Source organism: Cyanistes caeruleus, chromosome 12 (genome assembly GCF_971803275.1).
Source record: "Cyanistes caeruleus chromosome 12, bCyaCae1.hap1.1, whole genome shotgun sequence".
Lineage (NCBI taxonomy): Eukaryota > Metazoa > Chordata > Aves > Passeriformes > Paridae > Cyanistes > Cyanistes caeruleus.
The window spans coordinates 12,490,027-12,517,469 of NC_141712.1; the positions used below are offsets into that span (position 1 = coordinate 12,490,027).

General features: G+C 39.4%; 2 protein-coding genes across 2 annotated transcripts in view; one reads left to right on the top strand and one right to left on the bottom strand.

The window, feature by feature from the left end:
* Window positions 1–10,874, top strand: part of MMP2 (matrix metallopeptidase 2) — a 28,247-nt gene extending 17,373 nt beyond the window's left edge. Inside the window, exons 9-13 of the mRNA XM_023934757.2 lie at window positions 923–1,064; window positions 4,953–5,089; window positions 6,909–7,068; window positions 9,075–9,184; window positions 9,904–10,874. Of these exons, the coding sequence (XP_023790525.1) occupies window positions 923–1,064; window positions 4,953–5,089; window positions 6,909–7,068; window positions 9,075–9,184; window positions 9,904–10,007 (653 nt within the window). The 3' untranslated portion in view covers window positions 10,008–10,874. The remainder of the gene's footprint in view (window positions 1–922; window positions 1,065–4,952; window positions 5,090–6,908; window positions 7,069–9,074; window positions 9,185–9,903) is intronic.
* LOC111934588 (uncharacterized) overlaps window positions 1–27,443 on the bottom strand; it is a 357,296-nt gene that overhangs the window by 324,068 nt on the left and 5,785 nt on the right. The window lies entirely within an intron of this gene.

Consider the following 27,443-nt stretch of genomic DNA (forward strand, 5'->3'; position numbering starts at 1 on the left):
TCTGATTTGAATCTTCATTATTCCTTGTTCTTAGCTGCTTTAATTAAGAATGGGAATTGAGACATGGTCAAGATTAAGTGAGTTTTCTGAGCCCATACTGTGTGTCTCTGATAGAGTTCAGAAGAGTTTGAAGAGTTCAGAACTTAACCCAGTTGCTTTAAAGCATGCTCCAAGATCCAAGGTGAAACTATCTTTCTTCCTCTTTTTAACTGATATAACCCTTTACAAACTGCTTTCTACGTAAAACAAGTATTCAAAAAAAACTTCTTTTCTCACTTTATCATCACAAATCAGCTACACTCCTTTTCTCATATAATAAATTAACCCAGTGTCTGAGAAAAAGAGGCAAATGCCTCACAACAAGCAGCAGCCAAATAATAATATCAAATAAAATAAACCAGATGGCAAAATGCATGTTCTGAAAAGTACATTTTGACTCTTGGAGAGGGAAGAAAGATCATACAAATGGCTCAAAATGCATCTTTATAACTTGCCAAATATTGGCACTTCTTTAAAAAAGAGAAATTCACTTTGACGTCTTTCTCAGCAGAGCTGCACATAATTCTGTCATGGAAGGACTTTGAAATCTTTATCTTCTTTTTAGAAGCCAGCAAAATAAAAATTGTAATGTTCACTTCTGAACCCAGTATAGTCACTCCTAATTATCTCTCAGGTTAAAGAGGCAGCTCAGCCCAGACAGACACACACAGGCACTATGTCTAGAATGAGGCACACAGAGGATTAAGGCAGGAGTGGAAGTCAAGGCTTTCTTCTTCTGAAGAGATTGTATTATTAGTTTTTCCTCCTTCAAGAACTCACTCCAAATGATCATCCTTTCAGAAACCATGGCAGCTCTTGCTCTCCTGTAACCTGTGCAGCCCTTCATTCCAGTCTAACAGAATATCTCTGTTCACCATCACAGAGGTGTCACCTGACGTCGGACCAGGGCCAGGGCCAGGACCAGGACCAACCCTTGGACCTGTCACTCCAGAGCTCTGCAAGCATGACATTGTATTTGATGGAGTCGCACAAATTAGAGGAGAAACATTTTTCTTCAAAGATAGGTAAGTGAGATAAATTGCTTACCAAGAGAGCCTCAAGTGAAGGAATCTGTGAGACCTATTAATCAAAATTTAGAAATTTATTATCAGGCACAACATCCACCCTTTGTTTTGTATGTTCAGAGATAGGAAAGTGTCCTAATCAACTCCTAAGAGAAATGGAAATTGTTTCATTCAGGTTGAGTCCAAAGTCATTAAATAACAGCATTTTGTGATTCATGGCTGCTGTAACAACACAAGGACACTGGTGATTTGGATAGGTTACACATGTGCAAAGCCTCCAAGACAGAAGGCACCAAAGGCATTTTTGATGCAAAAGCAAAGACATTCCTTATAAAATGAGGTGGCTGCTCAGCTGTGGCTCCCACTGCCTTTGCCAGGGCCTGTACTACCCAGCTGCTCAGCAATGAAGAGCATTTCCTAAGGAATATGGGGCTTGGCAGCACCATTGTGAGAGACATTAAAGCTCCTTTCTTCCCTGTCATAAATCAATACCAAATTTGGAATCATTTATCCTAGCTACCCTGAACATTCTCCCAACTCCTCTGAAGATCTGAGTCCACACACATTCAATGAGTGTGCCAAAATCAAACACTGTCTCCTATCACATAAAAACATATACAAGCATCTCAAGCTAAGGAAGTATTGCAGCCCACCTGTTCATTGCTCCTTGCCAGTTGTCACTTGAAATTTACAAGGAAACAGGAACTAACAAACAAGTTCCCCTCACAAAATAGCAATTTAAAAATTATTTGTATTTCCTGGTGATTTACCTGAGTCCAGCCATCTTCTCCAGATTCAAACTTTCAGCTAGATATATGAATATATCTATATATATGATATATGAAGCATTTATTACTATGCTGCATGGTTTGACTCTACTCATCAGCTTTTAGTAACAAAAAAACATGGTTTGTTAACTGATTTTTAAGGATAAATACAATGATTCCATGTATTTCCTTCTAGATCAAATCTGTATGATACCCAGAATAATGGTGTTTTGGGTTTGAAGTTGGACTTAATCTTTACCACAGGCTTTGTGTTTTAGCAATGCAGAAATGGAATTTAAACCTTCTGCTTGTAAGTTGCTTTGATCTGCTCTGTGGGGATCACTCTGATAACCTTTTGTATTCTTTCTCTTGGCCCTATTAGCAGCAGGCTAAGATTCCAGTGATCCCTACTGGCAAGCAAAGTTCTTTCCTTGGCCACCAAATGTCCCCATAGTAGCGACATATCAGCCTCACACAAAACCTCGCAGGGCTGGCCCCACGACCCCATGCCAAGTTTGCCAAAAACAGTTCCCACTTTTGCTAATTTATTCATCAGAGTGCTGAAGTATTCACCTGAGCTCAGCACCCTCAAGGGTAAAACATTCTCACAGCATGAAACCCCTACCGAGTTCCACACCATACCCAGCTCTGCTCACTTGTGGCCCTTGGTTCTCAGCCAGACCTCCACCTTGCTTCTGCTCTTGCACACCAGTAGTCACAGAAAGAACAATGTAAAATCTACTCCTAAGCCAGCAGAGTGATCCAATATTCCATATAATCCCAACAAAACAAAAGTATTTTGCATTTAGATAGAGTTGGTCTAAGAACTATGCAAATACCAAAACAATCTGTTCAGACTGGCTCAGCCTTTATCCAGCATGCAGCAAAAGCAGACAACTGTTGAATTGTTTGGCTCTGGAATGGCTTTGCCTGTCAGTCTTGCAGCTTTCCAGCTCTCAGGCAAACAGCATTGTGACTCACTTCTGGAATTCAAGAAACAACTGTCTATCATGTGTCGTGTGACTTTTATGATTCATGAAAATTACCATAGAATCCAACTGTCACATGGCAAAGAGAGTAAATAGCAAAAACGAGGTCAGATATGATTAATTCTTTAAAAAAAAAAAAAATATTTTCCCTCCCTGCCTCAAATCAAGGAAAGGAAATTACCAGGAAAGGGGAATTACTGAAGGTGCTGTTAGCCATAGAGAATAGTTGAGCTTTTCTATTGGGCACAGAATGCCCAAGAACAGCATTTCCAGAAATGGGTTTATTCTGAGAGTGAACAAAGTTCACACTTTGAAATTTATCAGGACACTAAAAAAGACCCACTTTCAATAACTACATATGAAAATCATCATCATCATCATCATCATCATCATTGCAAATACAGATTATGTTAAAATATGATGTCAAATACCTTCTGTAACTAAATTATTAAATCTGTCTATAAATGTAATATAAAATTTAATATGGATGAGTTAAAATATTTTATTGTGTTCAAACTGAAATGAGAAAGCCAAATAATTAATTTCACCATGTCCTCTGTAAGTTGTGTAGAAATAGAAATACCTTCTACCCAATTCAAAAACAAAATAAAATTCATCTTTGACAAAGTTTCCCTTTCCAGAAGAAAACCTCACCAATTTAAAAAGTCCCTTTAAATATGTGGTTTATTAAAAACCTGGTGTTAAGTCTCTGTTGGCTCTGGAAAGTTTGAAATTCATGCAGATAGCAATTACTGGAGCTGATTCAGCCATAAATCAGGTCCAAACTTGACTGAGAATTCTGTAACTTGGATTTTTAAAGGAACTACTTTTATGAATGCAGTGTTATAAAGATTTTCTGTATGAATTTCTGTTCCATATCATATTGGATCTGCTTTTCTGTCTAAAAAGAGATGCATGAAACTAACAGTATTACTTATTAGTGTGTCATATGTGTTTTAACATTTTCAAGAGGAGTAATTAGCCAGATGGCTTATTTGCCTCTTTTTAGTAAATGAAAATGATGAATCATGCTAAGAGATATTTTTGTACATTGAAACATACATCTGTATGCAAAACAAGGATAGGATAACATATTACTATCTTCATTATTGATAAAAATCTAGCAATTGTTTAAATTAATTTAGGACTGCTCCTCCAAATAATAGGCAAAAAAAAAAATGCTGTTTAAGATCCCAGGTTCTCAAAGGTATAATTATTCTAGGAAGGAATGGGTAATGACAACTTATACTCTGCAAAAAATAAAATGCCAATAGCACCTTGAGCTTCAGAAACATATTAACGGTAAAAGCAGTCTGACCTCAGAATTTAACACCTATAGCTTGGTGCAAGAGCAATTCCACCAGCCTGCTGATTTTTCAGTTTATGACTATGTCAAAACTTTTGTTCTGTTGGGAAAAAAGTTCTTCATTCTATGGAGGATGAAATAGCAGTGCCATTTCTAATACCAAAAGCCGTCAGCACAAAGCTCTGCCATTTAAAGATAATTAGAGCTTTTTAAAGCTTAAATCAAATGATCGTCCTACTTATACATAAAATAGCCAATAAATTACCCTTTGCATTTCTCTAATGAACGTTTTTAGTGCTAGCAGTTTCTTTTACAGCCAAACTCACTTCCAAGCACTATGACATACTGCTATTAAATTTTAACTTTTAGTCACTACAATAGTAATTGCAAGAGCAGTTCATGGAATACAAAACTCTGCTTTTGTCAAATGCTCATCCATCTGCTCCATACACAGCAGCAGGATGGCTCTAACAGTTCAAACACTGTGTAAATGAGTTTATTTGTATGCTCAAAGCATTTTATTTGTATACTCAACGCATAGAATAAATTTTGCCCCAATGCAAAAAAGCAACAGGAAGCAATCAGCACAGGAATTTCACCTGCAGTCCAGCATGCAGCTTATGGAGCAGCTCCTCAATAAATGAGTTTGCTTTTCAGCCAGTGAAGAGGAGAGTTACAAATGCGTGCTGCTGCTAGCGCATGTGTGCGCATGTGTGTGTGTGTGTGTGTGTGCATGCTCACGCTGCCGGTGCCAGAAGTGATGAGAAACAGATGTGCTGCTGAATTAGTTCATTGTAAATCTTGTACAATTTTCTGTTCTGCTCAGATTCATGTGGAGGACTATAAACCCCCGAGGAAAACCCACAGGTCCTCTTCTTGTTGCTACATTCTGGCCTGATCTGCCAGAGAAAATTGATGCTGTCTATGAGGCCCCTCAGGATGAGAAGTCTGTATTTTTCTCAGGTATTGGTTTTAAAGGCTATATTTATTTTATTTTTTTTACAGGTATGGGTTTTAAGTCTCAAAATGTAAGTAGCCATTTACATAATGTTGCATTCAAGCTCATTTTCCTCAGAGGTATACCTGGGACAGGGAAGAGCCTGTCTAAGGGCCAGCAGGTAGGGTGACAGATCTCCCTCTTCCCACTCTGAGGGCTTTAGGACAAAGGCTGTATCTGAAAGATTCAAAACAGCATTCAGCCCCCAGTACAAGGGGGGAGAACTGTACAAAGGGAGAACTGTAAGCACCTAGAAAGAGACATTCAACAATAAGCAAAACCAAACAAGAATCATTATTTAAAATGCAAACCATCAACAACAGCAGGAGTTCTTTCCTCAGCCACTGCTCTGTTTTTCTTGTTTCCCTCCATTTTAAGCTATTATCTCAGCACATGTTTCTTGAGAAGACTACATTTTATTTTTTCTCCTCATGCCTCTTCATGTCTCCTTCTCTTTTGCCAAAGACTGACTTCCACTTTGGCTTCCAAGCATCTTCCTCGGTGGCTCATCAGGCAGAGGTTACAGGCGGCCGTGCAAGCTGCCTCCACAGGAGAGGAGGAGGACAGGAAGCTCTGCTCTGTCTGTCACATATGGTTCAGCTGGAGTGGCCAAATGAGCACTGTGAGCAGAGCTGTGAGACTGTTTTCAACATGAAGAACTGAGCCAGCAAAACCTAGGCTCCAGTATCTACTAAAAACATGACTAAACAACTCCAGTCATGTAAAAACCATATGGCAAAAGCTGCTGTACGTTTTCTGTACAGGAGAGAAAAAAGCAATGATAATCTATTCCACATGGCTCAGAGGCCATTTGCTTTAGTTTATATGGATGAGGAAAAAAAAAAAAAATAAAAGAAATCAGGCAAACCAAAACACTTCAAATATTGCATATATTATATATAATCCTAGCATATCTAAGCCTCTCTTCTTTATAAACTCCAGGAAAACATAGCTAGCCTGCTTTAAAAAAAATATAAATAAGAACTATCAAAAAACAAAGACTGGTTTGAAAATAACGCAACTGTCATAAAATACTTAATAGTTAGTCCCACCCTTTGCTCCTGAATAGTGAATCACTAACTTCCAAGAATCTCAAATGCTACACTTTACACTTTTCTCACATTAATACTCACTTACTTACTTTCCCACTAGCACAGAATCAAAGAAATGTCCTTTCATGAATAAATCTTTCCATGGCTTTCAGAGAATCCAGTCAGGCTATTTACTAAGCACATTATAATTTCATGTAAAGAACACAGAACACTACTACATAGTCCACTAGTACATACCTGGAAAGATATTAGATAATGTTGTGTGACAAAGGACAACAGTTTTTTCTGAGCAAAAACTTCCTGTTAATCACTCAATAAAATCACTCAACAAAACAAATAAAGGGTGAATATGAGCTGCTGCATTTGAACATCAGGTGCCCGGCCTGGTTTCAGACAATTTTCATCACACAAAAAATTTCCTGTATAAACTACTGTTTTAGCATATAACCCCAATGTACCAAGGCAGTGTCTGCCTCAAAGGTGCATCAGCTAAGAAGGGAGGAAGCTAGAGAAAAGAGGGTTTGTCTTTTTCTGAGGCAAGGAGCACTTCAGTAGCAAAAGCACTGTTAATCACAGTCCACTTGGATTGTAATCACAGATGGTAAAATACTAGAAACACTAGTGGTACAGCTAGCGCAATAAAAAAATGACATGGCAAAGCAAAAAAGAAAAAATACCCTTTTGTTTGGGATTAATAAACTGGTTTTGTTTGCTTTTTTTCTCCCCTACTTAGGAAACGAGTACTGGGTTTATTCAGCCAGCAACTTGGACCGGGGCTATCCAAAGAAACTCAGCAGCCTGGGACTGCCCCCCGATGTGCAGCGTGTCGATGCAGCTTTTAACTGGGGCAGGAACAAGAGGACATACATTTTTGCTGGAGACAGATACTGGAAGTAAGATGAATTGAGGGGTGGTAGGACTGTCAGCCAAGCTGTCTCTGGGGCTGAATGCACCCTGAGCTGCAGGAGGCAGGGACCAAACATGGGGCACATCCTGTGGGAATACAGAACAAGGGCTGCCAGGACAGTGCTGACAGCAGGAAAGTGCTTCAGTATAGCAACAGGAAACTGGCATGTGTTTGAGAAAAAAACAGCCTCAAAAACAGCAATGGAAGTGGGTATCTGGAAGTGTCTGTCAGGCTGCCCACCACTAACAACTCATCCCTATGCCCCCATGTCCCAGCAACTGCCCCACATCACTCCCTGGATCTTATGAGGGGCAAGATGTCCTTACAGTCAGCTCAGAAATGCTGGGAGAAAACTCTGCAAGGAATTCCTTAAAAATACACTGAGCTCCAATCACTTGAATCCAAAGACTGACCAGATTCCCTAAGAAATTCTTTCACTAAGCCATCAGGTTTAGAGGCACTGGATTTAAAGGAAACATCCAAAATCTATATCAAAGGAGGTCTCAGTATAACTGAGTCCATTTAATGTGAGCAATAATTTCATGTTATGATTAAATGGAATGACTTTCTTTATTTTATCCAAATGGCTGTGGATTCCAGTATGTAAATAAAATACTCTTTCAGTACAATTGCCACTCGATCATAATTTCCAATTACTTTAAGGACAGTAATCTTCTCCATTATCTAAAGAAAATAGAGAACTAAAAACTTAAAGAATGTTATTCATTCTTTAATGTAGTATTGCAGAGACCATTTAAACACTTACAAAATTCTCATACAGCCATTTGCAACATTTCAGACTCCTACTAAAACTTACAGACTATGAATTAAAAAGCTGCTCGTCTCCTCTGTACCAACTATTGTTTTGATTAGCTGTACTGCAGGGCCTCCAAGTAATTCATCACTCCAATCACAGACAGTATTTCTATCAAAGTACCTTATCAAGTGCAGTCACTGCAGAATGCATAATTTATTGTTAAGGAAACAAAATAGGATTAAGTGATTTCTATCTGTATAAAGAAAGCAAGCAGTTGAAAAATATTCCAGAAAAAAAATGCATCTCAGTTAAACAGACGCTATAACCCTTAAGTATGTGTCTGTTACATTTTATACAAGGGCTCTGTCAATGAAATCAAAATAGTTACATACCATAGTCCTTCCTGTGTCATTATCACACTTACTTTAAATGGATTTTTTGGAAGCCTTCTCTCTCCTTCATTCCAAGCACAAGCTATTTTAGTGTTATTATAACAAGACTGTTGAGCATAGCAAAGTTTTGTGAGGGAGAGGAAAAGGAGCTGGCTCAGATTCCACAGCTGAAGTTTTAAAGCTATCCAGCAAGGTATTAGAATTTCTTTAAATAGCCCAGAAAAAAAAACAAAAAAAAAAAAAACCAGTAAGGGATTTAAATGAATCATTTAAATTGATTTTGACCAACCTACTGCTTATTAGTACTGGTGTAACTTTGGATATAATCCAAGTAGTTCTAAAGAGCAATGAGGGAAAAGTAACTTGAGATACCTACAGACATGGACAAATAGAAATTTGGAACATAAATGATTTTCTCCATCCAGTACTGTCATAGATGACCTCTCTGAACTCTCCTGCTCCTGAAGAGGTGCTTGAGCACCTGAAGGGTCGTTGAGACCTCACATGCTGTACTTGAAGCCCGGTTTAAACGATATTGCTGTGTTCAGGACACCTCCATGCCTCTTGCTCAGCACCAATTCCCATCAAATTACATTGCTGGAAAGAACTTTCCTTAGAAAGCATATTTTCAATTCAGCATTGCATTTTTGAAGAAAATATGTAAAATTTCACAGCGTTTTAAAGGAATCAGCAATAATTATAATGAAATAGAAACCATGTTACAATCTCAATTATTTTCTGTTTGTTTTATATAGTAACATTTTCTGAGGACACCCAAAAAAAATCATATTATAATTTAACATTAAATGCAGATTTGTAATGTAGAGATATAATTTCCTTCAGGTACAATGAAGAAAAGAAGAAAATGGAGCTTGCATCTCCTAAATTCATTGCTGACTCTTGGAATGGTGTGCCAGATAACCTCGATGCTGTCCTGGGCTTTGGGGACAGTGGTAAGCTGTAATTCTGATTTAAGTCACTAACAAACTCTCTTATTTGTTTGTTCCAAAACTCAATGGAGACTTTAACTTCTTGTGGTTCATGAGCCAAAGGAGCCACCCAATGCCTGATGCACAGGATGTCCTACCAGGATGCATGACCGAGCCAGTTCTTGTGGCTTGGACATTTCCCAGCTCCTTGATACTCCCCAGGTTCCTCCACACCAGCACACAGTCCCAGCACCATTTCAGCACCATCCTGCCCTAGCACAACCACAACTCAAGTATGATAATCTTCCTGATTACAGGCATGAATGGGTTCAATTTTTCTTAATTTCCTATGCACTCCAGATGAGATCCTGGCCCATGGTTCTAAGGGGCCTTAAATTTTGCACAAATATGCACTAAAGTCTGAAAGCAACACTGGTGTCACATGAGTCTTGACTCAGTCACATTTTCAACATCTATTTTTCCAGCAAACATTTCATCCCAGAAAATTCTGGCTCACAAAGTAATAGCCTTAGTAAGACTTCATTTAACAAGAGCTCTTTTCTACAGGATGGGAATTTTAATGTAGTTTTAAAATGTATCTTTTTTATAATACAAATACATATGAATATTTTCAGAAATGAGTCATTCAGTTAATTAAGCTTCATGAAATCACATACAAAAAATCTTCTATCAAGGATTATGTGGTCCATAATCTGAGCATGTTTATTTATTTATTTTAACAGGATATACCTACTTTTTCAAAGATCAGTACTATCTACAAATGGAAGACAAGAGTTTGAAGATTGTTAAAATTGGCAAGATAAGCTCTGACTGGTTGGGTTGCTGAACCATATGAGATATCAATAACCAAATATTTACTTTTTTGTTATATGCCTTATCTGTAATTAGATATAGATCTGAATGCTAATTACTGGACCAGTCTGGTACTGGCACCAAAACACTAAGTACCAGTACTGTACACATCAGATAATTTAAGAGTGTTTGCCTCCTCAGTATACAAAAGATGTTTACGTATATATTCTGGTACAATTTTTCCCTTGTCATGCTAGTCATAGTAGTGCTATGAACAGAACAGCCATCATTCTTTATTCCCTTGGTGCTTAAACAAAGCCTTGGAACCTTTGGAGACTGGATCATGCCCCTCTGTTATTCACATACCAGATAGGCTCAAATGAGATGTACCAGCAGTGCACTTTGATTTTTATTTTTTATAAATACAACTCTGTTATAAATGGATGGTTTGTTTTGATGTTTTTCACCCTCTTACAAGTTTGATCATTACTTCCATTTATTTACATAATAATACAGAAAGACTGTCAAAGGCACAGGTTGCCTCAGGATCTGCTTTGTGTTGATGCATGATAGAATCATGGCAAAAAAACTGTGTTAAAGTATTGTTTTAAAGTACTTTTTATTTTAATACCTTAGTTGAATTTAGCAATTTGCTTCATGCACTTTGTTACTACTATATAACTTGTTTATATGGATGGAAACGACTCAGATTTTTGAAGACAATGCGTTATACATAAAAGTCAAGTATTGTTTAACGTGTTTTATTTTTCTGTTCTTTATAATATTTGGGGGGTTTTTCAATTAAGCTTTTTGCTTATGCATTAGGCAACAGAAAATGTTCTTTTCACCATCTGATAGAATGTTTCTCATTAAAAAATAAACCAGAAAAGAATGTCCCACACATGAAGTGCCAACAATATCAATAAAATCAAATTACACTGTCAACACTACTCATGGCCAGGCTCCCTTGTATCACTTAAAATTATAAATTCAGTAGCATGTTTTAGTGCATTACCTATCAAAGGCAGAAATATTACCCTAGTATAAAAGCACATAGATGGATTATTTAGAAACTCAGGTTATTTTCTCTGTTGGTTCCAAGATGCAACTGCAGCAATTTAAGTAAAGAGGTGATTTGGCCCCCTGGCTGCTCCTCTCCTGTCTGTCACCCACACTCTATCACAGGCTACCTCTCCACAGCCCAGGCAGGAAGAGAGGGTGTATGTATCCTATAGGATGTAAGCTGGAGAAACCAAGATGCAAACCTTTATCCTGCCCATGAGATCAGACACCATCTGGCCAAGGATCTTATCCAGCTCCATGGACGTGAAACACTTCAAAATCCTCTGTGGATTTCATCAGGCAAGGGGTCAACCTGGCTCCTTCTAAAATCATTTCTCACTTTATGTCCATGATTCACAGAACTGACCACTAACTAATACCTGAGCCCTTGAGCCACTGGTTTCTTCTCATGGCCTCTACAACTTCATGTTTGTTTACACTCAGTGCTTTCCTGTTCTAAGCAGAGATTTTTACTATGAATCTGAAAATATTTCTTCTAAAATGGCTGCATTTGCCAAATCATCTTTTAATTGCATCCATCCAGATATAACTCCACCTTAAGAAGTTGTCCATTACTATAGACAATCCTCACCTGGATGAACCAGCACTATTTTTACTTATGCCAAAAGAAATATCTCATTCTCATTAAAAATCATTAATCACTTTCACAATTAGTCTTGCACCAGAGCCAACAAAATAAAGCACAAAACAAAGTGGCTCTAATTGCAAAATTTTAGTGTATTGCTGTTTTTACAAACACCTGGCAACCCTCATAGCAGGATCTATTTCAGGGATGTATGATCTGTCCTGATCATAAACATCTTCCTGCACTAGTGCTGAAAATATTCTCTAGCTTTAATGACTGCCAGGCATTCCTTTTGAGTGCTACAATAATTTAAGCTCTGTTTTAAGAATCCTCAATAACCATTCCCTGAAGATTTTTTCTTCTTACGTCAATAGTGCCCCAACATGCCTACTCTAGCATCTGTATTTAATATGGAAGGGGTTACATACATATAGTAGAACATTTGCAATGGGCCTTCCAGCTCTCAACTTGCTAAATCGCATTTCTACTGAATTACTGATTACTGAAATAGTTTCCTTCTTGTCTACAACTTATGCATGTTTTGCAACATTGACAAATCTACCATCTTACATTCTGTAGTAATAGCACCATGATCCTACAAAACTCTGCACATCTGGTGGGTGCAAGGAGTTCTTCTCAGCTTCTCCTTTTGTTCTTGCCTATGTAAACCCATTCTCCAATGACTAAATCACTGGCAGAAAACCAGAAATAATTTTTCTATCCTTAACCCGATGCACACACTTCTTTGGGTTCAGTTTCAGGCTGACAACTTCAAGATTAACACAGGTCATTTATAAACACATCTGTTTCTGCTCATCAAGTGTAGCATTTGCCAGGTTATCACTTATGTGTGTCAGACAAGCTGAGGGAGTATACTGACCTTCCCATTAGCTTTTCACATCTGACCTGGGAAACACTGAGTCACAAAATGTGTCCTGAAAATGTCTTTGGGTCTAATTCCACTATTTAGAGCCACTCCTAAAACTTCCTTTCTCTTTCCTGTTTTTAATGAGTCAACCATGAGATGGACAGTCCTTACCCAAGAAGCGCTGCAGCTCAGCCTGTACCCGGCCATGTCCCATGCAAATCCATCCCACTCACTTGCTTCCCTATTTAACTCTAGGTCTGTCCCAACACTATGGACTTTTTTGATGATCTCTAGACCCTTGGCTGAACCAAGCTAGCTCTACCCTTCCCAAGACTCTTTTTCACCCCTCTTGTGCACTTTGAGACTGTGCCCTTGTCAACTTTGCCTTTCCTGCCCTCAACACATTTCTCCCAAGCCATTTTCAGAGCAGAACCAAAACTTTTTACCTACCACCTTTAAAGAGGAAGAAACAAAGGGAAAAAACATAAGTGTTTACCTCAAAGCCATGCAAAATCCAGCACATTTATTGAACTTGTTCTGCTTCTAGAGTTTTATTAAATTGAGGGTGGGTTCACTTAGGACATTTTGGTGTCACGGTAGAGTTGCACGTGTTGCACCAAAGCTTGTCGCAACAGTGAGAGAGTTCAGATGCTTTTGCAACTTGAGCTGAAGGAAATCTCTTACCAGTTATGAGCAGGATGGGCTGCAGGCCCCCAGCAGGGCAGCTCCAGTCCAGTAGAGCAAAGGGCAATGGTTTAGCAACTGCTCCGTAGCAATACATAATAAGCAGCCAAGGCTATAATGAAATGCCACAGCTTTAACACTCAATAGACAGAGCAGCCTGAACTGTGAATCATGCTCAACAATTTGTGTCCCACTAAAACTTTGTATTTGCTAAAAATACATCTTCTTCCTGCTACTCTGTCTTGATTTTACAAATCAGCAGTTACCCATAAATTTTAGCAATTGACTGTCACTGTGCTGTTCTTAAAATTGGGAGGAATGGAGCTTTGGGTCCATTTTGGACAAATTATTTCTATTTACAAACTTAGGCATGGATGTTTTCAGCAGCAAAGACTGAGTGAATGAATGTACTTCTGCTTTTGGGAGAGTTGAAATCATCAAACAAGCAGGCACTGAGCTCTGTGGAATCACAGATTGGTACATGCAAGGGGAGGCACTTGTTCCAGACTGATTATGTAAAACAATCAGAAGTATTAAGGTGTTTCCAGGTAGGAAACTATAGCAAGAAAAAAAAACAAAATCAGGAAAAAAAACCTCAACAACCAAGCCAACAACTATGTCTTCAGATCAAGATTTCTTGCCTTTTCAGAGAATATCCTTCATCAGACATATTATTTCTGGTGTTTTCTGGGAAAATAAATTCCTGGCCTGGACCCAGTAGTGAATGGATTAAGTGAACCAATAGTCTCTGCTAGTCTTGAGCTGCCTTAGCCCATGAAATTAATTTATATAATTTAAGAAGTATATATAATAGCTTTTTCTAAATTATATATTAAATATATGCCTGCATGCGTACATGCATATGCACACACAAAGAAATAGCTCATGGCTATATTAGAATATTTTATTTAATAGAGACGACAGAATAGAATATTTGGTTTGAAGAGACCTATGACAATCATCTTGTCCAACTGTCTGAAGGCTAACTGACCTAAACCTGCTTAGCACATAACACCAGCTTTTCCCTTCTCCAGAAAATATATTACAGTCTGAGCAAAGAACAACACAGCGAGATAAAGTACAACTGTTCAGCCTGCATGGGTGCTGTTCCCTGGTAGCACTACCAGAGATAACAGCCAAGAAATCCAAGATAATCAGTAGTTCATTTGTTTTATTGCTCAAACACTTTCTCCATAGCTGTAATAGCTGCAGGAGAGGCCACACCAGCACTTGTAGGCTGGTCAGCCTAACTAACACTGGGAAGGCTGTATCCACACTGCCTGCTTATGTCATCACTGGATCGTTCTTTCACCTCATTTTGCAAATCCACAAACTCCCAGGAGGCTTCTAAAGTTCATCTTTAGCCAGATTCACCATACCCATGCTCAGAATCTTCCAGACAGCCAACAAGCCAGCCTGGAAGAGGGATACAAGAATAAAAGACCTCATGACACTACAGGTCTGCATTCCCTTGCAAACCCTGCTGCAGATGCTCTGCACAATGAGCCAGAGGGTGACAAAACAGAATCAGTTGAACTTTCAGCTCTCTTTTATTGCCCAGTCCTTTCCTCCGGGATTTCTTAGAATTACTCTCAAATGACTGACTTGCATTGCTGTTAAGAATTTGTTAGCATTGCCAAAATAAACTAAAATTGTAAGAGGATAATTGTTTTAATTTAGGTTAGCCTAAGGTTTGGTAGTCTGCCTCTGGAATTACATGGAGGTGGTCTCCACTTTCTAAAAGACAGGAATTCACAATATTAAACTATCCAAGTGAGCTTATTTTCTATGTCTCTTACCACTGCTTCAACCTTGGACTCTTTCATAGCTATATTCTGCCTTGCCTATGCCTCTTACAGCACAATTCTGCTGCCAAAAGGGCTGAAGCCTGAAAGCAGCTTCACACTCTGCAGTCGGGTGCCAGGCAATAATGCAGATCCAGCATCTCCACTGCACAAAGCTTCTAATCACCACTAGCCAAGGAATCGGGAAATTCCACCACAGGCCTCCCATCCACTGTCACATCATACAGTTAACTTCAGCCATGGAGACATTATTTCTACTGTGGTTGCACCTAAACAATTCTGGCCCTGCCACTCTCCTTTCCAGCTCCCAGACTTTGACTCAGTGGAACCCCCCCACAGCAGAGTTTACTGCCTCAGGACAGTACCAGATAAGTGAATATGGCAAACCAAGTCAGAGAATTTTACCAGAGGCAAGTCCTGCATGCAAAAGACAAGGACTCTGCTTCCACTCTTTGGTCAGTGCATTGACTGTTGAACCCAGGCTTCAAAAGAGAGAGTCGGTTCTCACTAGCAGAAGACACAGCAAGGATCATTAAATTCCAGCATTTTCATGCTTTTCTTTCCCATTAATAAAATGTACTTTTCCAGGCCACTCACAATCTTATTCATCAGCAGCTTAAAAGGAGGACCTACACTGAGAATCCTTCTTCTGTCATTTCGAATGTTGTAGGCCCCATTTGTAGGCCTTTCATCCATTCTCACATTTTAGATGCCTTTCTATGTAGCACTGCACAGCATTGTATTTCCATATAAGATTGCTTGCCAATGCTAAAATTCTTAGGAATCATATTTAAGTAATGGAGTATGATCTGAATAACTGTGACATGAGCTAGGCTGCTGTAGACACCACATGGCACACTGTGAAATGGCCAAAGGAGTCTCCGCAAAAATTGGGGTGGGAATAATACAGCTAAATTTCATGAGCCTAACTTTCTCCTAAATTTGGAATAAGCTACATTCTCACTGGCAATCCCAAAGCAGGCTAATTCAGGAGGACATTTATAAAATGTGGATGTAAACTAGAACCATTCCTGGAGTTCAAGGGGATAAGAGCCTCTGCAGAGCCACGAAGCAGCTTTACAATAATGTACGTCTTTAAAGCAGACCGAGGGAGAGTTATTGCAGTTGACACAGCATTGCTTCAGTTTGATTTTCCTTCCAGAGTCAGCAGACGGCCGGTCACAGACAAACATTTCGGGAGTTATTTTGAAGTTCCTCCCTGTGGGTGCGTTCCGCGCAGTCCGGGCTCGGAGCGGCCCCTGCGGGCGGCGCGGCTGCACCGCACCCGGACCCGGACTGGTCACGCACCCGGACCCGGACCGGACCCGGACCGGACCCGCACCCGGACCGGAGCTAGACCCGGACCGGACCCGGACCCGGACCGGAGCTAGACCCGGACCGGACCCGGACCGCACCCGGACCGCACCGCACGGCTCCGCGGAGCGCCGGCACCGGGACAAGGCTTGCCGGAGCCCACAGACACTCGCTCCTCCTCCCCAGGGTCCCACAACAGCCCCCGGCACCAAAGGCAGCACAGAAAACAGCTGCGTCCCTCGGAGTCCTCACTGCACTGTCAAGCAGGAGACTTGAAACACTTTGCTCTCTTTGGACCAGTTATTTTGGGGTAGTACCAAGCTATGTTAAAAGGCGTGTTTAAACATCAAAAGGAAAGTACATTTTGTTGAATAAGAGTGAAAATTCTTTTACACAAGCAATCCTGTAAAGAGAGGGAGAACTGTTGCATCATGTTCCACAGCTCCCATATACACTCTGCCATATGTACACTCCCTACTCATTTAGGTTCCCCTTTTTCCCTGAGTTTGTCTGTCTCTCCATCATCATCATCATCATCATGTCCCTCAGGCTCTTCATTTTAGTCACCATCCCTTCAAGCCAAATGAGGAAAGTCATCCAAAGCCTCACAGCCTTCAGCCAGAACAGGCTGGGAAATGACTAAGCCAGGTTCAAGGAATTTCCTCACCGTAGGAGGTAAGTCCCCCACAGCAATTCCTGCCAGTCTGAAGAGCAGATATTGTCTTTAGAGCGGCACAGTGTGCTGCAAGTAGACCTCTGGCCACATCTTAGCACTATCTCCACCACGCACTATGTGTATTCCAACCTATTATCTGTATTTTTTCCAGACTTGGTAAAGTCTTTGTTCTTTAAACAAATACCACCTGAATGTAATTTTAACAGGTCACCTTGGTGTAATTCTCTGGGATAATTCAACACCTGAAACTGTTTATTTAACTCTACAATTTTCTTTAAAAAGTAATTCTTTTTCGATCCTGGCATGTGACTAATATGTCAACTTCGCCTCTCAGAGAATGGGAAATTATGCAGGCCTTGCCTCTATGGATAAAAGCTATGGTACAACTATGGTGTCACAGTGAAAATATAGCCTGAAATCTCTTGTGTGCTTGAGAACACAGGAGAAAACTTGCAAATTAGGAGTGATGACTGCCGCACATTCATACCTCTAAGCACACAACTTTGGGAGAGAAACCAAGGAGGATGGGCAGTGCCACCCAGTCTCACATTAACAGTGCAAATACAGAGCTACCAGTCAGTAACTCCACTATAACCCAAAATGTGAGAATGGCCACAGCAAAGGAGTGGGTAAATGAGTATCTAATGATGAACCATGTGTTTCATCTTCACAGAGCTTTTGGCTCTGTTTCACCCTTGGGAAGCCAGCACTGGCCTCAGCTCCCCTGTGCCAGCCCACTTGAATATCACTCAGCACTCACTGCTGGAGGGGCAGCAACACAAAGTTACACTTTGAATCTAAAAAATTATTCTTGACCAGACAGCTGTTACAGCTGCTACTGCTCTTAGGCAGATACCAAAACTTCAGGCATCATGGAAATATCAACAAAATACTGACGGTATAAAACCGTCAAGCAGCTCAAAACTCTAAGATGAACTTGTTATTAGAGGAGCAAAGGAGGTCTTCCTTCTACTATTATTTACAATGGAGAAAGGGAGGGATCACCAGAAGAGGAATAATCATAAGCAAGGTTACAGATAAATTATTACTAGAGACAGAACTACTGAATTCCATTCCAGCACCTGGGCATGTTTCACACAACTACAGAGAGTTACCAGGATATAAAATCAATTCAAAACATAGACCATGCTCCTGGCAGGCTCTTTATTGCAGAAGATGTCTGTCAATAAACAGAAATTTAACTGTGCCTCGATGGCATTTCATTATCTGGAGCTGAAGAATACTACTAAATACTTCACATTTATATAGATTAATCTATTCTCACTTACTGTCTAATATCCATCACAATCTAATCTGTGTTGGCAAGATCTCTCCATTTCCCTGATGGGATGGGTGTGTACCATTAACATGAACAGGTTTTATCTGTATCACAGTACTGGTGGCTATCCATAAAAACTTTCAGTTTATCAAAATGCAAGACGATGATATTACCATTATTTAAAAAAAAAAAAAATTGACCTGGAGTTAAACACAGCAGCATTGCACTGTGAATAAAGGGGGAATGTTTTCTTTCTATTTGCAAGGCACTTTGAAACAACTCAGCATTCATGCTGACTTTGGGGAAGGGAGGATTGAAGTGAAGGCCTCTCCTCTGCCCTCAACACTTCAGAACAGTAGATGCTCATTTCAATATAAATGTGGTACATAAAATTCTGATTGTGCATATGCTCAGTAGTGCTTTTGTAGCTTTTACTTTTGAAGGAACATTGTGATAATTTAACCTGATCTCCTTAAAGTCCCCTCAGATTCAGCCACTGATTACTACATTGATCAGTCACATTTACCCTTGATTTAAAGGCTATAAACAACGTAAAATTTACCACATTCAATGACAGTCTTCTTAAGCAGCTTAGTTTTCACAGTGCCGTGAATGACAGCTTATTTTTCATCCAACATGAAGGATATGAGGAAACCACAGGACATGACTGGGTTCCAAATCATGCTGTTTACAAACGATGTGCAAAGACACAAACCCTGCTAGCCGAGTGTCTCTCCAAAGTCCTGCATCAGACCTCCAGAGCCCAGGAATTGTGCTGTTTATCCATGTGCACAAGAATTTCATATCCAGTATAGAATATGCTTTCCATGAATTTGTCCATAACACTTCTCACACTTCAAAATTATTGAGTGCAGATGTGTTTTTGAAAAATGCTTCAGGTAGTTCATTGATGGAAACTCTGTTTTATAATATTCACTAATTCAGGCTAACCCTGGTGCCCTAAGCAGAAGCTAGAATGAGTTGGTCTTCCTAGAAACAATGTATTTAAGAAGGTTAGATCCACCTTTTCAGAAGTTAAATTAGAATAAATTAAAAAACAAAACTAATTTTTTAAGTGTTCCCATGATATAACTATGTCCATCTTTTCAGGACGCATATGTGGTCTGGACTTGGTAGGTTCCACTAAGAGTCTCAGAGCCAAAGAAATGGTTCCTCATTAGAGAAAGAAGGAAAAAGCTCTTGTTTTCATCAACTTGCAGTGTTGCATGTGATCAACAGATACAGGAATGCAGAACTTTAAAACAGACAGATTATCAATTACTCCATAGGAACAATGCTCATTCCACCAGTTACATGATTTGCCCACAGTAAAAACTACATCTAACCTGTCCGAGGCTTCTGACACAAAGCAACACGGTGAATGAGAAATAATACATAGAAATTTATTTATACTTCCTTTTTCTTAGAATTATTTGTGAAGGCAGCAGTGTTTTCTTTCCAAAGTTTTTATCACATTTACTCTAAAAAAACAACAAAAACTGTTCTCATTAAGTGCATTATAGCCAAGCAACAGAGACAGACAAGGAATTTCCTGAAAAGCTGAGCAAAAATACAAATACAGCATATTGGCACGGCTTTTCTCAGTCTAAATATTTTCAATCAAAGCAGTGCTGTATGCAATTAAAAATAAAATCAGAATAAATTTAAATATTTTAATGTCAGGCAACTTCTGTTCTAAATTTTAAAAAATTAACTATTTAAAAATTATATGTTCTTAAAAGTCAACTGTATGGTAACAGGAAGCCATGAAGAAAAAGTCACTGGAATTCAGACAATGGGATTGTTATTCTCAGGATACTCATTTTCTGTAATTAAAAGTCTTCTATCTCTTTATCAAGAGGATGTTCAAAAGTAATAATACCAACATTTTCTACATCAAGACGCATCATAAACATGAACTAATGAACCCCCCATGGGACACTTCTGTAAGCTGAGGAGTTTGTTGTGGAGCTGGAGAGTCAGAGCTGGCACAGGACGAGGCACCAGATCCAGAACGTCACCTTCTCCGAAGAACTGCAGAGCAATCACAGGCATCTGCTAATCCCTCCCACTTGCAAGATTTGCAGCACCAATAACAGGCAAGGCAGAGTAGAAGAAAGCTTGACTGTACTCATAATTAAAGAGCTTTCTAATTTTGGTGTAATTATGGGCTGCTAGTGGTTCACTCCTAGTGCCAGCCCAAAAACCAGCAGCACCAAACAATCTCACTGGGGTCCTGACTGCCTTTGTAGAGATGCAGGAAAAACAGAACACAGCCTCCCTTTCAGGAAGACAAGATACAGAATTCTTGACAGAAATTACACAATTATTTATTGGACTTCTGTCCAGAAAACACAATAGGAACTTGTGCATGTGCAGCAGTGTGTTCCACCCTATCACATAAGACATTCCCAAATGGATAAGTCAATCAACCCAGCATGCAACTGTGTGGCCCACAGTAGCAATTAGCTTTTGCTTTATCTCAGTAGCACTTCAGCACTTGCAGTACCAAAGCTCTGCTCAGTGGCATTGGATTAGAGCACCATGTCACAGGACATCCTTTACATTGCTTTAATGAAGCCCAACAAGCTCCATGCACAACTATGCATGCTAAAACCCCTGGCCATTCATCTCAAAGCTCCTCAAACATGTTTATTCTCCCCTCAGGTACTTTTAAACTCAGACACATACTTTGTGCTCAACCATGCTATGACATATCCTGTTTAAGCGATCCAAGGATATTCCGAGGTCTTAACATCCAATTCAGCTTACTTGTGCAAAGACAGAACATTTACCCCAGGACAGAGAACAGGAAGATGAGATCTCAAAAACCCAAAGAACTCTCCAATATTTCCGTTCTTCCATCATTAAACTACTTTCTACCATGACATTATCTCCATGGGGGATGTGCCCTAGGTCTATGTTAAAGCAAGCAACTTTGCTTTCATGGATAACTATTGTAATTGCCAGTTTTAGCCACAGAGAAACAGATGTTAACCAGCTTGAGAATAAAACCAACCTCACCAAATAAACCATGATTAAGAATGCCGCAACTCCAGCATTCTGCTTTCTTTTTCCATAGTTTTCGGCTAGTCCATGCAACGCTACCACCACATCACTTAATGTAATACAGGTAGCATTACTGTTATTGTACAAGTCCCTTACAGTGATCTTTGGAATAAAAGGAGGAGAGTGAAAGCTCTGCATGACAGGTTAAGAGTTGTCTTGCCTGAAAAACTACACAGTCTCCAATGTTAAGTGGGAAAGTGCAGTACAAAAGCATAAGCAGAATATAAAACTGGGGAGACTGCCTTTCATTCTGAAAATATTCAAGTGATATTTCTGCACAGGATGGAGTCACAGATTGGTCCTGTTACAATCTACCCTTTTCACTTGCTTCCCGCTTGGTTGCTAATCTGGCTGTGAAGAGATGCAAAGGAAACTTGCTGAAATGACTACTCATGAAAATCAGTTATATCTGCAAACATTTGTAAAAACAGATACATCTTCAAACTTTCAAGACTTTAAGCCTGATATCTTGGGAAACTAAAAGTGGTGACTGGGAAAGTTGGTAGAGTTACTGAGGAAGACTTCAGAAGGAAGGAAGCTCTGGCCTGGAATTTAGGAAAGGAAGTCCTTTGACACCAGAGACAGCAGCTCTGAAACACAGCTGCCAGCTAACCATTAACACCTCCAGCAGCCAACTTTAATGCATTAATGGTTACACTAACCCTTGCCAACCTCTGAGCAGCGTTCTAAGTGACACCTCAAGGTAAAGTAAGGGGATAAAAATGCTATCAAGGAAGATATGAATAGAAAGCATTCTTATGGAAAAACGTAAATGCTTTCTACTAAGGAGTGATAAGTCCTAAAAAATAAATCCTGTGCCATACCATCTCTGTTGGGAGTGAAGCTATAAAATCTGGGGCAAGGCATAAAACAACAAAGAGGCAAAACGAGCTTATTAGCACCCTTTCATGGGTTTTGGCTTCTTCCCTTCTCTCTTATTTTCAAAACTTGAACATACACAAAAACACTGTGAAAATCAGTTGTCTAAGGCATTGTTGCCCTATGGCCACAACTGGCAACCCAACAAGCATAGAGAGAGGTTTCAGAGATTTTATTCCATATCTGATGGCCTTAACTGTGTTTTAGTTTGCTTGTAGGATTTACTACTGCAATGGAATACAGTTTTTAAAGAAAAGGTAAACACTGCTATTTACACAGAAAACACATCTCTCTACCTACTGAAGCACAAGCTCTTAAGAAAAGTGTTTATTGAAATTTAAGTATAATAAAAGCAGTGTTTCAGTTGGTTTCAGATATTCATGGCGGTACATTTTCTTTCAGAGGCTCTTGGTTTTGCTTTATCATTTCTGACATTTCATATAGCATGTTATAAGCTTTTTCAGGGGAGCAGCACTTTTACTAGAGCAACAAATTGCACAGATGGGAGAGGCTGATGCTAAACATTATTAAAAGATCTTCCTTCCCAAAACAAGAAATGAATGCAAAAGTATAAAATCATCTGGAAGCACAAATTCTTTAGAAAAACACAAGAAATAAATAAGGGATATTCTGTTTTTTAATAAGAAAGTCACCTGTGCATCTGTCTGTTAACTCTTCTTACTATACATGTCTTCAATGGTCAGATGAAAAACTGTACTATGATTTAACAAGACAGTCAGTACATATAGTTTAGAAAACTTTCCAGATTTCTGTTATTTATTTGTCAAAAGACACATGGCTACAGCACAATTTTCCAAGACCATTTCCAAGGAGTTCTAAGGCCCCATAATAAAATCAAAATCAGATTGTATTTAAAATACAGACATTAATATTCACTTTTATAACAACACTGAGATTACCACTACTTCTAAATTCTGATAATGGCAGTTTCTGGAAATGATTTGTTGGTCTGCCTCTCCAGCCCATTTGGTGACTGCTTTGATACATAAATTGTTTGCAGATCTATACACTTTGAAATTCTTCAGAGAAATATCCATCTTTCTTGTTTAAGTTCGTAACTGTCAGAGGCATCTCCCAAATATCAATACATTTTCAACTTGATTTACATTGGGGTAAATTATCCACAAGGTCTTTTTTATTTTGTGGTTGTGGAGATTTGGTTGTGGAGATTTTTCTTTTCCTTTTTCTGTTGGTTTCTCCCCATCTACTGTCACCTTTCAGTTTTCACAACAGTCGTGCACTATGTTTATTTCTAAATTCTTTCATGGATCATATGATCCATTTAATAGCATACATTCTTTTGAATAATTCCTCTGTTCAGTTAACAAATTTATGTTCATTTTCTGCCAAAATGCCTAGGGTATACAAACCTTCTTCACTCTGCATGTTTTGTTTGCAGACAGCAATGAAGCTAGCAGTTTCCTTAAAATTTCAAGTTAATAAATCCCTGAGTAATTAGTTGACATAAAGTGTCTACACTATACCATTGAACTACCAAGGCAAGGACTGGCACGGCACAATTTAGCCTTCCAAAAACCCCTTATCCTCAGTCTTGGAAAGTCTTGTGTTTACCTAAGGCCTCTTGATAAAGCGGCTGATCCTCTTCCTGCTGAAACCAGTGAGGGAATTGCCAGTGACCTCAATAAGAACAAGGTTCCAACACCACTACCCCAAGGCTTTATTATTTCCAATTGTCTCGGTACACATCACAGGCATTAAGAAATATGTCTCCACCTCAAAAGTAAATCCTTTGGGTGTGCAGCTGTAGATAAAACCACTTTGCACTGAGATAGCACTTTCTGTTTCAATACATTTTACAACTGATTATGCCTTTCAATCCCTCCAGTAAGATAACCACTTCATAGTACAGACTGGAAAACCAGCACAGAGTTACTGTCATTTGCCCAGTGAAGCATGGTTGAAATTCCAGCACCCAGCCCCTTTGGGTCCATGCCCCTCTGCTGCTGGGAAGGAAGCTCACAAGTCTCTGTAACTAATCACCATTTCTCTTTATGAGAACTGAGCTACAGCTTCATAATCCTTTGTTAACATCCACATCTGTGATCTGATTCCACAGAAGGAAAAGAGGTTATTTTACCTTTCAAGGCCCAACCTCAGTCTGTCGAACCTGCCTCACATATCAGTGTCCAAAAGCTTCTCCAAGCCAGCTGGGTAGAGCTTAGGCAGTGCTCCTAATCCCACAGCACATTTCCAGACTCAAACCTTCTTTGAAATACAGAATGAAAAGCTTGGGCAAAGCACCTGCAATCAGCATCTGAAATGTCCCTGTTACATGCATACGCTTCCTCAGAGCTTCCCCTGCCCTTTGGCTGGCCACAAACTTTGGCTGCAGTCAGCAGAAAACCAGAATGTTTATTCTTCAGGCATGACTAGCAGCACATCTCTGAAAACTGCCAAGTTATAGCAAGCCTGTTTCCTAGCATTTGCTCCTTTGTTTTTTTTGCAAGCCTGATGGTTTCCACCCTTCTTGCCCTTTTCCTCTAGAAAAATATTTCTTTTAACCTGTATTCCAAAGCTTATAATGTATCTCTACTTTGGGCTTCACAGCGAATTTCTAGTCTTGGTCCTGGTGTCAGATCAACCTCACCTATGGGTGAGTACCTGTGCAGAAGAGACACTGCTGTGGTCTTCAAGGGTCCCGACTGCTGAACAGCAGGAATACTTGGTCTTGCTTTAAATTACCCAATATCCTCACCTTCAGTATTTGAAAATGCAGTGTGGCTCAGGGAACATTATATTAGTATTAAGTGAGCTCACACATCTGAATTTCGTGTCTCTCCTTACAATCTTGCAGCCTCACCTGCCATATTAATAGCATTACAATGACTTCAGTGTTAGCACTTGAAAAAGCAAAAACTGGTTTGAGCAAAGCAGATACCTGTTAACACTACAGAAGGAATAGGTAGGAAAAATCTTCCTCCAGTTGCTAAATAAAAAAGAACTATTGCCTTCCACTCCCTCCTTAATTCTAGTTGCCAAGTTCTTGCTCTCATCAGATACCTCAGCTGAGTCACAGTTAGTGGATCGGTTGGAAATGCCTCACGTACTCTAGCTTGTTCTCTCTCAACTCCTCTTTATTTCTTGAAATTATATAAAAAGAATTGACCCATATGCAAACTTACTCTCCTACTATTGTGGTGTGCTTAAAACTCTCAATAATATGACAAAAATATGGCTTAAGAATCTTTCTGACATACGGATGGAGTTCTGGGGGGTCGCATTTTTGTGGTAAGAAGAGTTTGTTTTCCTTTGCTGGAAACAGACGAGTTATACATTACTGTGAGGCAGATCATATTTACAATTGAATGTGCCAATTAAGATTTTCATACTTCCAGACACACAGCAGAGTCAGGGCTGCATTTGCCAAGGCAGTCAGGAGACATTAATGAAGCACACAGAACTCTGCTGCTGTCCAGAGGAAAGCTGATTGTGAACCAACAGACACAGTCACATAGGTTTGTTATATAATTTTGGTCTTTACTAAAATAGCCAAAATGCCTGGCCATACTGAGAGAATCTCTGTGAAGGAGCCTGTGCTTACAGTGGTGCTCCCAACCTGGGAAGTACTGAGTGTAAAACATTTAAAACGCTCCAGTTTTACAGTTGACAAAAAACAGCAAAGAGGCCCTAGACCTCATCTGGTGATTAGGAAAGGCACGGGACAGACTCTAATTTCCCTTGAACAGGGTACATTTTTCTCCCCAGAGCTTGGATCCAGATGTGCCTGTTGCCCAGTCCTGCTCTTGTTTGCATCACAGCTGCCAGAGCACACAGCCAGTGCTGCACTCAAGGACAGCCCTGCCCTTGTGCTGGTGCAGCCCCTGCAGGCACCACTGGAGGAGGAGTGGAATTGTGAAGGTTGTTACAGGCAAGATAATATCAAAATAAATAAGCTGTTGGTAGTCCTGATTTCTAACTGCTCCCTTGTACTGCAGGCCTAAGGTAATCAACAACTGGGCAAGGGGCCAGGCAAGACTGAGTCTCTGCAACCAGCACAGCTGAATATGCTGAAAGACAATATAAAGGTGTTTTTGTCTCAGCTATCTGAGACAGCCCCAGAACTCTACTGAGATTGCAGAAGGAACCTCAAGAGTCATGGACTTGTCTTATTATTTAAGGAAGTCACATCAGCTGAGGCCCTTAAACTCAGTTGGATGCTGTACTAACACACCGAGCAAATGCCTCAGTGCACTGCTAGAGACTTTCAGCATTTATTTATTTTTCATATTAAGATACAAAGTGAAAACATTCTTCAGAGGCCATACTACACTGTAAATTATTAAGATTTTGTTCTAATACTGACAGCTTGAAAACTGCATGGGCTGGGTCATGGAGCTTCAGAGCTGGAAGAAATCCAGTTCCGTCAAACACAGGAGCTAGAATGAACTCAGATAACATCAACAGAGACATAAAATTTAGTCCACTGAACCAGTTGTTTTTTTTTCTTTTCCTTATTCCATGTAAGATTCCTGAAATCATTCTTATTATACAGTGTGAAACAGAAACTATTTAAAAGAAATAATGAATGTGAATAAATATATACATTTTGGAAATATAATAGCATGTTAATAAATTACAAAAATGTCAACAAAAATAGAGAAATCACAGTTCTTATGGCAGCTGTCTATACTGATATTATCACCACAAAAAAACTTGGTTTTAGATGAATGAACATTGTATTTAAAGGGAAAGTTTAAAACAATAGATATTTTAATTCAAGAAAAAGATTAATGTTATGAAATGACAGGTTCTGATTACCAAAGCAAGTTTTACTATGAGGAAGAGATAAACATGCACAACAATGTTTAGGCTATGGGAAATTCTCCTGAATGCTGTGCTCAAAATCGCTTTTTTATTACATGCTTAACATTCATCTGAATTTAATACCTGTATGTGTACCATGAAGAAAACATTTGCAGCGTGTGGTGGGGGGAAACTGTAAATAACTTTTCCACATCTAGTTTCTGGTCATAGTAGGATCTGCAGTGGGATGAAATAAACAGAGCATAGCTTAAACTCCCCATAAACCAAAACAAAAGGCATCACAATATTTCATACGGGTCATATACATATATATCAGTTTTCTGACAGCAAGCTGGTCTTTATGACATTTTGCAGCGAGGTACTGAACACTTATTAGAAGCTGCATAAAGATGACTGGGGATTTATCGCCCTCTTGTGAGTAGGGGAAAAGTTACAATCTTCC